Consider the following 12,916-nt stretch of genomic DNA (forward strand, 5'->3'; position numbering starts at 1 on the left):
CATTTTAGCACTAAATTACCTCTGTTAGTGAGATAAACAAACCTCTATAACTGGAATTAGTTGTTTCGATTATAGTCACATTTACCTCTATAATTGAGACTGAGAGTGTATTTTACCTCTATTACTGAGATTATATTTGCTTAGTTGTGTTTAGGGTTCCGTATCAAAAACGTACAAAATGTACCCTTATGGTGCAACTCTGTACATCCGTCCATCCGTCTACCACAACTAAATATCTTGAGAACTACTTAAGCTATCGATTTTAAATTTGGAATAGTCATGAACAACGCTAACTCAGACACATTAAAAGTATTACTTTTTATTTTATTTTTATTTACTATGGAAAATGCCCAATATGAAGAGGGGGCAAAATTTTAAAGTCTAGTGACTAGGTCAAGTTGGGTATCACTTATAAGACCTAAAATTTTACATTCAAAAACATTTATTAATTTATTTTTCGGAGTAAAAAAAAAAGATTTATGGAGGAAAATAGAAAAAATCTCCAAAGTTTACCGAAGAAGAATGTTATACATAATATTAACATTATTATAAATTTTGCAGGAAAAATATAATCAGACCTCTATCTTGGTAACTTTTTTTTTTAATTAACAAAAAATATTTCCGAATTCAGTTTGCAATTTAACCAACTTTACGTGTGTTTATATTCACCTTTTTTGGAAATAAAAAAACAAATTTTTTGGATCGGTTCACATGATGGAGACTTATCCTCGAAACACCAACATTCGTGCATTACATCGCGCCAGTTAGATAATTTGGATGACGATAGATGGCGCTGTACACAATTATACTTCGTATTTTAGTAGTATTTGTTGTTTTTGTTAGTAGTCTTCAGTACCCCTAGTGTAAATAAATTCGATTTCGAAACGTGACGTACGCGTTTGCGTTTAGTCTCATTTTGTATGTAATTTAGAAAGAGCGCGCCAAGCGGGACGTTTTGGAAACTCAAAATCCTATACAAAATGACACTTAACGCAAACGCGTTCGTCACGTTATGATGTCGATAAAACTTACACTAGGGGTACCTACTGATCAAAAGTCTTTCGCCTTTTATAGTTACATGAGATAATTCAAAGTTTGTACGGAACCCTCGGTGCGCGAGTAAAACGCACTCGCACTTGACCGGTTTTTATAGAATGTATTGAAATTGGCGTCTGCATCTGAGGTACAGGTAAAAAACTTAAGTAAATCACCTGTTGTATGAAGTTGTGACGTGTTCGAATAGACATTTGTTTTGTTTGTGTGTGTCTTTTAAACATGTATTGTCTATTCGAACACGTCACAACTACATACAACAGGTGACTTACTTAAGCGTTTTACCTATAGCGTCAATTGTACATAAAAACCAAGTGTTACGCTGACAGCTTCATCTTTTGAATCTGTCCGACCAAACGAACTCTCTGAATGACATTTCCTAAAACAAAGTGTGGACAGGACAAGTCATCATAGATCAACGTTTATTACTTGAAGGAATTATAACTATATGTATAGAAGACAAGAAAGTGATGACCGAGCGAGATGGTCTGGAACTTTCAGTAGGAGTAGCAGAGAAAGAGCTGTTATTGTTTGTCCTTCTCACAGTCTCACTTTTGTCTTCTTAAAACTAGCAACTAGGTTCGAATCCTGATAAAGACATTTAATTTATGTGCGTGATGTGTGCGAATATTTTGCACCTTAGTTTGCATCATATTAAGTAGTTTCAAGTGTCGAAATTAAGAACACGTTTTAACATTCCTGACAACATACAAAAACTACCTACTACCCTTTCATTTCGAGTTGACCGTTGCATAATGAAGTCGTGCGGAGGTAACGGCCAACTTGAAGCCAAGTCGGAATCATTGTTGCCCTCCAAGCTTTGGTGGGGAACAACAGTTCGCTACCGTATGCACGTGGTTAGGACTTTTAAGAAGAAACCAATTAATGTTTGTTAATTACAGAACCTTTACAGGGTATGGCTAAAACCTCGAATTGGCTGAGGATTTTGTTCAAACTAAACACAAATATGACAAATTATATTTGCTATGGTAAATATAACAAATTCTTCTCAGCCTACCTTTCAAATGGACCTTAAGATTCACTCGTTTCTGCTGATACAACTCTTCTGTCTGTAATTGTCCGATTATAGAAAAAGTTTCTGAAACAAAATATCTAGGTGTACCCTTGGACCAACACCTGAACTGGTATTCTCACTTTGACCAAATCACTAGTAAAGTTAGGAAAATGATCTGGATATTTAAGTCGCTGAGGGACGTTGCTTCATGTTAAGTTAGCACAACACCAACTCCCGCAACGTTTTAAATGAAATGTCTCTTTGGTACAATCTTTAATAGTGTATTGTATACCTGTTTGGGGGGGTTGGGGCGCAGCAAAAAGTTGGCTCATTGACCTGGAACGAGCTCAACGTGCACTGTTAAAAGTCATGTTTTCCAAAAAAAATAGATTCCCCACAACCTGTTATTCCAAACCTACCTACTACCTAGCCTACTTTCGGTCAGGAAGTTATATATAATATAGTACAAACAACACTAAAAACACACAATTTTGTACCATATAACCCTAACTACAAAAATAATAGACGTATTGTCCATGTAGCTAAGACTTCACACTACAAAATCGCACTTTAGAGGAGGATCGCACAAGGTTGCAATTTAACGCTAAGTTATATAATCAAACAAATAAAGACCAATACATCCACTCAAAGTCACACCAATATTACAAAACGCCCCTCACTGATTAGCTAAAAGCGGAATCATTTAATACTTTCATTATAGGCATATCTAACGAAATGGTCATTGTTTTTATTTTTTAGAAAGTATATTTTTAGGTACTTGATTTACCCTTGTTTGATCTTGTTTATGTCAACACTGTATATTTTGTACGTAAACAAGGCAGAAATGGGAAAACACAGTGCATCATAACACTGCGTCTATTTACATAATTATAGTATCGTTTCCAATCAAAAAGTCCCACTTTGTCGCTTGCCATAAGGACGATTTGACAGGTTACTCATATAAAGATACAAGCAAATCTCGTCCTTATGGTAAGTGACAAAGTGGGACTTTTGACTAGACTTCGACACATATTGTCACAACATGTAAGTACTAAAGTACAAATTATCACTAGACGTTCGTATTTAGGTACCTACTCTAACTGTATGATATTATTTTGAACCCGGTGTCACTAGGACGTGCGACGGATAAATAAATAAGTGAAAACTAAAGTATAATATATTACTCTTCTGCTTATTATGTTAAGGAAATATTGACTGTGGTAAGTATTTGTAATTAATTTAAAATAAGGCCAAAAAATTACATTTAAGTAAAACAATCTGACTGTTAAGGATGACTCAAACTAGACCGGGCCGGGGCCACGTCGGAGCGTGCGTCACGTCATTTTCTATGATGGCTGATCGGTGATCACGTGGTGCTTTCCATAGAAAACGAAGCGCCCGAAGACCGGTCTAGCGTCAGTCATCCTTTAGGTACCAACGAAGTACACTTTTTTTTTACTCCGTCAATTTCGAGTACCTACATTTACAGCAGATTTATAACAGAATACTCATTTTTAGGGTTCCGTAGCCAAATGGCAAAAAACGGAACCCTTATGGATTCATCATATCTATCTCTCTATCCGTCTGTATGTCACAGCCACTTTTTTCCGAAACTATAAGAACTATACTGTTGAATCTTGGTAAGTAGATGTATTCTGTGAAACGCAATTTTCACACAAATATAGAAAAAAAAAACAATAATTTTGGGGGTTCCCCATACTTAGATTAGAACTGAAACTCAAAAATATTTTTTTTCATTAAACCCATACGTATGGGGTATCTATGGATTTGGATAGGTCTTCAAAGATGATATTGAGGTTTCTAATATCATTTTTTCTTGTTTGCGCGAGAGACACTTCCAAAGTGGTAAAATGTGCCCCTTTTAGTTAATATGTACTCTTTTTTTAAAGTAATTAGTAGCGTTGTTGTAACACGTTCATTTTAATTAAATCCACCAAACAATTGAAAATTATGATATATCATTGACATTTTGAATATCAACCGTCCGAGATAGACGAGACGGTACTTGCGTTAAGTACCTAGCAAATGTAAGTATACATTTTCTATAGTCGTTAGATTTGTAGCTGGCCCCGAGCGGGGAATTATTTGTCTATTGTTAAGTAAAACAGCACTTGGTCTTTTTACGGTCTAGTCTTATAATAACTACTAAGGCATTTAAAGATGTAGACGTTCCAGGAGGTGGTCGTTTTGCGAACTAGTAGTTTTAATACTAAGCCATTTGGAGACGAAGACCTTTTGCAAGGTAGTCGTTTTGCTACCATGTTATTTTGAAACAGGCTTTCTGCAATTGTGGTCGTTTTGCAATCCCGTCCTCATGCAGAACCGGTCATTTTGAGAACCAGTGGTTTTGATACCAACCCGGTACAGTTTTCTTACCAAAACGCTGTTTTCGTAGTCGAAATCGATAGTAGATATATACGCTACTTGACGCTAGATGTCACGAGTGTCGCGACTGATGAAGAGAATGAAGTGTATTGCTCAACATTTTACAACTAATATTACAAGCAGAAGGAGCTTAAAATAGAGTTCCGGATCCGGAACCGGATTAATCCGGTTATCATATTAGCTGAAAATTGTTGAACATTACGTCCTGGCCACGACATTGGTCTTAGCGACGGGCGGTGCGACGGGCGACATCTATTGTGGCGCCAATCAGATTGTTGCACATTGTTGAGATCAATACTTACCCACAATTTGTACCTAAGATGGACTACTTGCCTACCTAATGTTTGTACTTATTTTTATTTTTTTATTTTTTACCTTTGAACTGCTGTAAAAAGTAACTAAATAAACGTATTTGTATTTGTATAACTGGTGAGCACAAAAACAGTAGCCCATTATTTTAAAATCATGATGTCAGTTAACGGATTTTTCCTAGGGTTTGGGAATTTGTTTTAAAAGGATTGCTACTCCTGATTATAAAAATAGGCCGGAATTGTCCCAAAATAATATATTTGGCAATACAATCTAAAATAAACCTTAAAGTGAGTAAGCTAGAGTTTAGTTTCGATTAAGAGTTCAGCGGTATTTGTTCACTTAACATATGAGTGTAAAACGTCACGATAGAAGAAAAATTGTTTGTTGACGGAATAGCCCCAAACATTCGGGAAAATCCGTCAACTGACATGTTAAAAAAAAAAACATATTAAATAACCAGCAGTACTAGCAATTTAATTTGAGTATATTTATATTGTTAAATAAATGACCTATCTATTACAGTGATCAGGTTTATTAAAAAGTAAATATCCTCTTTCTTGTGACCAGCCAAATTGAACTTATCAAAAAGTATGACGGAAATGCCCTCACTAACCTTACATAGTAAAAAGCATCATGTTCGTGAGCTTGGCGTGAATCATGTTAAAATAAAAATGGTAATTCCGTAGGTAATATTTGTTTTACAAGGCACGTTGGTGACAATAATACACAAATAATTACATTGTATTATAATTTTTGTGGTTAGTCTGCTAGCTTTTCCTACGCATTAACAATGTCTCTCCGAAAAAAAAACCAAACCAATAAATATTTAGTAAATAACAATAAATAAGTTGAAATATAAGGAAGACAGGGAAGTGCCCTACGTTGTACATATTTAAAGTAACTAATAAATAAAAGTATTATTTATAATTTTTATAGATTTTCATAGAATAGGTGCAGCATAATTTGTCTACTTTGTTGCAATTGCTGTTGTGGTAAGTAAATTGATACATATTATCTATATATATAAATGCACGTGTCCTGATTGATTGACTGACTCATTATCATCAACGCAGAGCCGAAACTACAAATTCTATAAAGTTGAAATTTACACACTAGGTTACATTTATAATGTGTACACGAGCTAAGAAGCGATTTTGAGAAATTCAACCCCTAAGGGGGTTAAAAAGGGGATGAAAGTTTGTATGGGGTTCAAGTTTTATTTTAAGCTAGAAATTCGAAACTTCGTGAAAAGATATATTATTAAAATACAAGAAAACAGATTTCAGCGTTTTTGCAAATTCATTCCAAAGGTGGTGAAAAGGGGGTTGAAAGTTTGTAGGTATGGTGATCAAAAATTTTTTTGAGTGTGGGACTTGAAACTCTGTACATAGGTACATTATTAAAACAGAAGAAAAGTAATTTCAGCTTTTTAAAAAATTCATCCCCTAATAGGCCAAAAAAGGGGTTGAAAGTTGAAATACATTACAGATTCTTTTAAACCTCTTATAAAGGCATAAAATAATAAAGTAACGTTATTAAAAATGTAACCCCTAAGGGGTTAAAGGGGATGAAAGTTTATCTTGGGGTTAAAATTTTATAGTAAGTTAGGAACTTGAAATTTTGTAAAAAGGTATTATAATAAAAGGAAAAAAACTCATTTTAGGGTTTTTTTTTAACTCATCCCCTAAAAGGTTTAATATAAATTGGGGTTGAAAATTTGTAATAGATTCAGATTTTGTTTTAAGCTAGGAACTTGAAACTTCGTAAAAAGGTGTTTTATAAAAACTAATTTCAGCGTTTTTAAAAAAATTCATCTCTTGAGGTGGTGAAAAAACACGGGTTACAAGTTTGTATGGAGATCAAAATGTTTTTCGAGTGCGGAACTTGAAACTTTGTATATTTACATATTGTTAGAATACAAGAAAAGTAATTTCAGCGTTTTTAAAAATTCATCCCCTAACTGGGTTAAAAAGGGGTTGAAAGTATGAATCCATTACAAATGCTTTCAAACTACTAAAATAGTTATAAAATATGGATTGGATGATGCTACCATCGAGCTGATCTGATGATGGACACAGGAGGTGGCCAATTAGGAATTCTGTTATAAAACAAAGCAACCTATTTATTTGGGTTAACTGTAACTGTATTAAATTTTTGTGTTAATTTATTTATTTAAGCTTTATTTCACAAAAGAAAACTTATCGTACAAAAGGCGGACTTAATGCCAAAAAATACCAGTCAAACTTAAGGTAAAGCAGAGAGATTGTGGGCGGTCCTATTAGCTACTACTAGGTACTACTAACAAAATACCACAAAAGCTTATCTAAGATTCAACGTATATACAGGTAATCAGTCCAAAACGGTCAGTATGGAATAGTCAGAAACTATGAGAGATAGCCATATCTGTTCTTAGGAAACCTGGCTTCTATTTAAAATTTAATAAAATCTCATAATTTCATTGTAATTTAATAATTTCATGTCCAATTTAGTAATAATTTTATAATCTTTTATAACTAAATTTAATTAGTTTTAAGTTAGTTAAGGAACTTTGTACGCCCATAGGCAAAACACAGAGTTTATATTTGTATATTAAGACCCTTTGTATCACCTGTGTTATACAAATAAATGTTATTCTATTCTATTCTGACTTCTCCATACTGACCGTTTTGGATTGATCACCCTGTATATATTGTATGTGTTTGGGTTTGTTAGAATTGTCTCGATGAGTTAGTTGTCTGTTAAAAGAAAAGTACAGTCAGCGATAAAAGGTTTTATCACAAATGAAAATTTTGAACAAAAACCTTATTTTTTTGTTTTAGTTACTTAATCAACATGGAGTTCAGGAGTTCAGAAACGGGTAACTTACTTGGTATGTATCTGTTTACACATATTTTTGTACAAAATGTACGAGCTTGCTAATTTATCATCTTTTTTTTTTCTTTAAAAACCTAACACAGTAAAGAGAGTCGATATTATGCTATGCTATAGAAAAGCTTATAATTAGGTTTGTAATAGATTCACCAGGTCCCAGTTTTTGTCTCGTGAACTAGGTCAGAGCCTGTGACTCGGGAGTCAGCGATTCCTCCGCTAAAGGTTACACAATAGTGGCAACAAAATAAAAGCTATTATAACAAAAGAAAAAATAAAATGTACAGTCCAGTATACCTACAATAAGTATTAAAAAATACAATATTTCAGTTTTAATACAATGTGACAGAAATTATATCTACTTTGGTTTTCTTTAATACAATTAATATTGAGTACTTAGGCAGTGTCTTACCTGAGCGAATAACTCGCGAACGCGAAGCGGCGCGGCGCGGCGCGGATGAATTCAATCCTTTGATTCCTATTGAAGTGTTCTACGTGGGCGATCTCCGAATGCCGTTGGGCTGCCGGGCCGCGCCGCGCCGCGCCGCGTCGCGTCGCATTCGCGAGTCATCACCCACGTAAGCCGCGCTGTAATATGTGTAAAGGGGTTATCAAGGTAGAGTTATTTTAGGCAGCTTAAAAGTGTTTCAGTTTCCTGATAAGTTTGTGTTTGGAACCAGAGTAGTAACTTAGATTTGCAGTCGTAACAGTTTAATTTATAGATGTCTACTGTCTAGCCGTTTGTTGATTTTGTTGTAAATTCTACCACTCATTGCTAGGAACTGCCAGTTCCGTGTTGGTTTGTACAGGGTGGGCCAGTGAATAAATTATGTTTTCGTCTCGACCTCTTTCGTTAAACATAAATATGAATGTTAACTCTCACTATAAATAGCGCTTCATCTACTGAATGCATAGGGTAAAGCGTAGGGTTTGAGTCTGCTCACGTTTAAAAGCATGCAATTCATGATTATTTCTTTTGAATTTAGGATGGAAAGACGGAGAATTCCCATTGGCTGTTCTTCTGCTATCGATATACTTGGCATTTGTACTACGCATTGGACCGACCTTCATGAAGAACCGCCCCGCTTATAAATTGACTGGAACCTTACTGGTCTACAATGCTATGCAAGTGTTGATATCTTTGTATCTAGTCAAAATTGTAAGTAAACTACTTGTTCTATTCCTAAATATAGAAACTTTAGTGATATTGCTGCCGGAATGAATTTTCTCATTGTCTTATCCGATATTGGTTATCGGATAAAGTAAAATGTATACAAAATGTGATTATTATACTTAAAAGCTGGGCTCATGTCGGTGCAGCTTGATGAAGTTGTCTCTTGTTGATATTGTTTAATAAAACTTAGGTAAATTTCACAAAAAAAATAATGCTGGTGTGTTTTTTTTAGTGCTTAAGAGAAATTCTGGAATCCGGTTTGCTACCCAGAAAATGTTATATGTTCATCGAAGAACATTGGAACTTGGTGAGTGTCATTAGAATAGAAAGGAGGCTGTAAATAAGGAAAAATAATAACATAAATAACAAAGTCGGCGATAATACTTCAGTGTCTTAACACAAGCATCCAATTCTGCTAAACTGTGGGTATTTATTCTTATTTACCGTCTCAAAAAAGATTTTTTGTTCAAACAATACACTTGTACTGAACTCTATGCTAAAAATCCTAAATCCTAACGTGTGGAAATGCAAAAAAAATCGTACCTACGAAGCTGGAACTGGATTAAACGTTCATATGTGTGTAGTGTTGTAATTGAGGGTTCAAATCTCGGTTGTTCGGTACCTACAAAGGTGTACGTTTTATACCCCTATAGAGCAGGAATATTAGTTCTCGAAAAAACATGTAAAAACATGACTAAAACGTCGGCCAGGATCGTTTCAAAGGCATCTGTAGCGGTAGATTAATTTAAATTCCTGACGCATCTGCACAAACAACAGGTTAATATTCTCTTTTATCTAATGCCAGGTTTACTTCGGAAACCGTCTCTACTTCTTCGCCAAAGTCTCCGAACTTCTCGACACAGTCTTCTTCGTTCTCCGAAAGAAGAACAATCAAGTCTCCTTCCTCCACGTCTACCACCATACGACGATGGTGCTCAGTTACTTCTTCTTCAAGTACCACCCTTCCCACGTCACCAGTGTGGTTCGTCTGGTGAATTCGGCGGTTCATGTGGTCATGTATGGGTATTATAGTTTAGCCGCTTTGGGACCTAGTGTGGCGAAATATTTGACGTGGAAGAAGTATATTACGTCGTTGCAGTTGGTGAGTCATAAAGTCATAATTTCCTAATTTCAAAGTGTCCCTGATTATAAACTAGCCGTAGCCGGATAGCTTTATTATTTGTGTGCATAACTGTGTTCTATGCAAATAAATTCTTTGAATCTTTGACGACGCCTGTTACTGATTTATTGTTTTGTTACCCGCCTGACGAAGCGTGCGTTGCGGATATGAATTTGTCATTATTTTGTATTAAATATTCCCTAAACTTTGTATCCAAATTACAAATCATTCATCCGTTCGACCTAGGTTACCAAATTAGACATCTACAAGTTGAAATTTTAATGGCTTAAAAATCACAAAAAATAAATCAGGTATGTCACAATTTGATGTCCAAGGCTCTTAGCCATTGAGTTGCGTAATCAGAGAGGGTAAACAGGTCTTCTGGGCTTCTACCATGCTCTGAGTGGCTCTGGCTCTCAATGGGCATTCCTGTACTACGACGTATTGGACAATTTGCGATTCGGCGCCATAATCACATCTGGGCGAGTCGATCCAGCCACAAAGATATTCAAAATATAATTGGCTTGAAATGTGGTATGAAACCAATTAAAATCACAAACAACGTCACACCGACCGGGCGCGAGCGAAGCAACCCAACCCAAAAGCAGTTTAAAAACGGGCACTCGTGCGCGGTAAATTCAAAATCACCAATTGTCTCATTGCTCATTGCCTAGTCGCGACTGCGACCGAGAATCTTGGCCCATTTTGGCCGAGAACCAAGATCTTAGCTTGATTTTTGGCCGAGAATGACGAGACCGAGACCGACATCTCAGTCGGAGCTTAATATGCCGTACGGCTGAACCCAGTGCGCATTAAGCTTGCACTTAACAGAATGGGCTTAACAGATTAGGATTATTATTTTATTCGATTTATTAGATTAAACACACTTTTTCTTTTTCAGGTACAGTTCTTCTACTTTTTCATTTACTCCATATCTGCAGATCTAGTGTCAGAGTGTCCATTTTCCATGGCACATACAATATATATCGTTTTTAATGTGGTACTAATTTCTGTACTCTTCGGAAACTTTTATAGGCAGAGTTATCTCAAGTGTAAAAATGGAAATAAAGTTGCAGAAAACAGCAGCCCAGTAATTCAGAAGAATAAATAATATGTAAACGGGCCATGAAATTAGTGTATTACTATAGCCTCCTAAAGCCATATAAATGATAAATCCAAAATTGTACCTATAGTGCAGGGAATAGAGTTGATTTTGTTTTGTTTGAAAAATGAACGAAACAAAACAAATACAACTCTGTTCCAATTGAATTCGATTTAAATTTCATCGAGCTGAATAAGTACTATCCTGGGTAGGACCTTGGGCCTTTGTGTAAGGCCTGAGTGGACGCTCAAGTTGGGCGTGCAGCGTGGCGGGGCGTGTAGCGTGCATGAAAACGTATAGGAACGTAAACGGAAACAAATACAAACGTATAGGAGCGGCCTTAGTGCACGCTGCTCAAATCACTTGTGAGCCCGACGCCACGCTGCACGCCCCGCCGAACACTCCGCTTCGAGCGTCCACTCAGGCCTTACACTTAAGAGGATAGATAGGTTATATTCTAACATAAAGAGCACAAGGTACTAGGCGACGGTAAACATACGTTTAAAGATAAATACATACTTATATACATAGAAAACATCCATGACTCAGAAATAAATATTGTTATATATAAATATTGTTATAGCAGACGGTTCCGGGTTCGATTCCCAACAAATCACACAAATAAATGCCCTTGTCGGGAATCGAAACCGGGACCATCGGCTTCATAGGCAGGGTCGGGTAGTAAACAAGTGACCCTACTGGTGACTAGGCTAGAAGAGCGGTCTAAATAGCATAAATATTATATTTATTTATTTATTATTAATAAGGAAAAATAATAAATCACTTATAATTTGATTGTTTGTTTTGTTTCTCTACATCAACCAATTTTATTTGACCGTCATAATATATAAAGTTTAGTAAATGGAAGTGAAGTCATTGATCACAGCACAGTATTTTAAATCAGCAAATTCCTAACGATTTAATTAAATTGTACCCTTTCCATAGGTACCACCTTAATTTTTAGGGTTCTGTAGCCAAATGGCAAAAAACAGAACCCTTAATAATATTGCCTACGAATAAGCAGGAGTCAACAGGTTGAAACTCGAAACACAAGCACATGGCCGGGAACACCCTAGATAGCTATGCTGTTTTCGAACAGCAAGTACCTTTTCATTTCTTATGCTCTGAAAGTGGGTCGTTGTTGTTCTGAAAAGTGTAGAAAATGATACGTTTCTGCTCTAGAGCACGGCACATTCTAAGTTCATTATTCTTGTTTTTTAAGCAATTAAGATGTTGATTTTAAATGAATTCATTGTACAATTTCCTTAGATAGTTAATTCGCTATTCCGTAAATAACGATAATTGTTAAGTGAAAGTACCCTCAAGAAATATTTTTGAAGTTTATACTAAGACGTGTTTTAGGGTTTCGTACCCAAAGAGTAAAATGGGATCCTATTACTAAGACTCCGTTTTCCGTCCGTCTGTCTGTCTGTCTGTCCGTCTGTATCTCATGAACCGTGATACTTAACATAATTGCGGCGCTTGAGGCTTTCGACCGAGGATGCAGCAGCGCCAGCGGTAACTTTGATGCTCGGGACATAGGATGGTGCCAGGGTATCAACGCATGCAGCGTCCCAAACTAGCGGCCGGCCCATGCTCCAAGGCACCAGTGTCATCCCGTCGGGTCGCTTGCCATCGTCCCTGGCTAGACCGCTGGGTCCAAGTACTGCCAGCACTCTGGCACTAACAAGGGCCCGCCAGATGACATCATTGATACTGGCGTGGCGGGGGATTCTTCCAGCGGTTCGGACGCACGAGAGGCCATGGTGGCCAAGGATGTCCATCCGCCGCATTGACAGCGATGTGGTTGGTTAGTTGACTCCCACTCCGCAGTCGCAAGAAGACGAGCTCGGTCTGTCGAACTAG

General features: G+C 36.4%; 1 protein-coding gene across 1 annotated transcript; it reads left to right on the forward strand.

Annotated features, from left to right (window-relative positions):
- Nucleotides 1-7,618: 7,618 nt before the first annotated feature.
- On the forward strand, nt 7,619-10,590 carry LOC133533811 (elongation of very long chain fatty acids protein 7-like). The gene is made up of 5 exons (XM_061872861.1): nt 7,619-7,643; nt 8,629-8,866; nt 8,955-8,964; nt 9,061-9,135; nt 9,634-10,590. Exons 1-5 carry the CDS (start codon nt 7,619-7,621, stop codon nt 9,955-9,957), a joined length of 672 nt encoding a protein of 223 aa, XP_061728845.1. The 3' UTR covers nt 9,958-10,590.
- The last annotated feature ends 2,326 nt before the right edge of the window (nt 10,591-12,916 follow it).

The sequence above is a fragment of the Cydia pomonella genome, unplaced genomic scaffold, assembly GCF_033807575.1.
Source record: "Cydia pomonella isolate Wapato2018A unplaced genomic scaffold, ilCydPomo1 PGA_scaffold_206, whole genome shotgun sequence".
Taxonomy (NCBI): domain Eukaryota; kingdom Metazoa; phylum Arthropoda; class Insecta; order Lepidoptera; family Tortricidae; genus Cydia; species Cydia pomonella.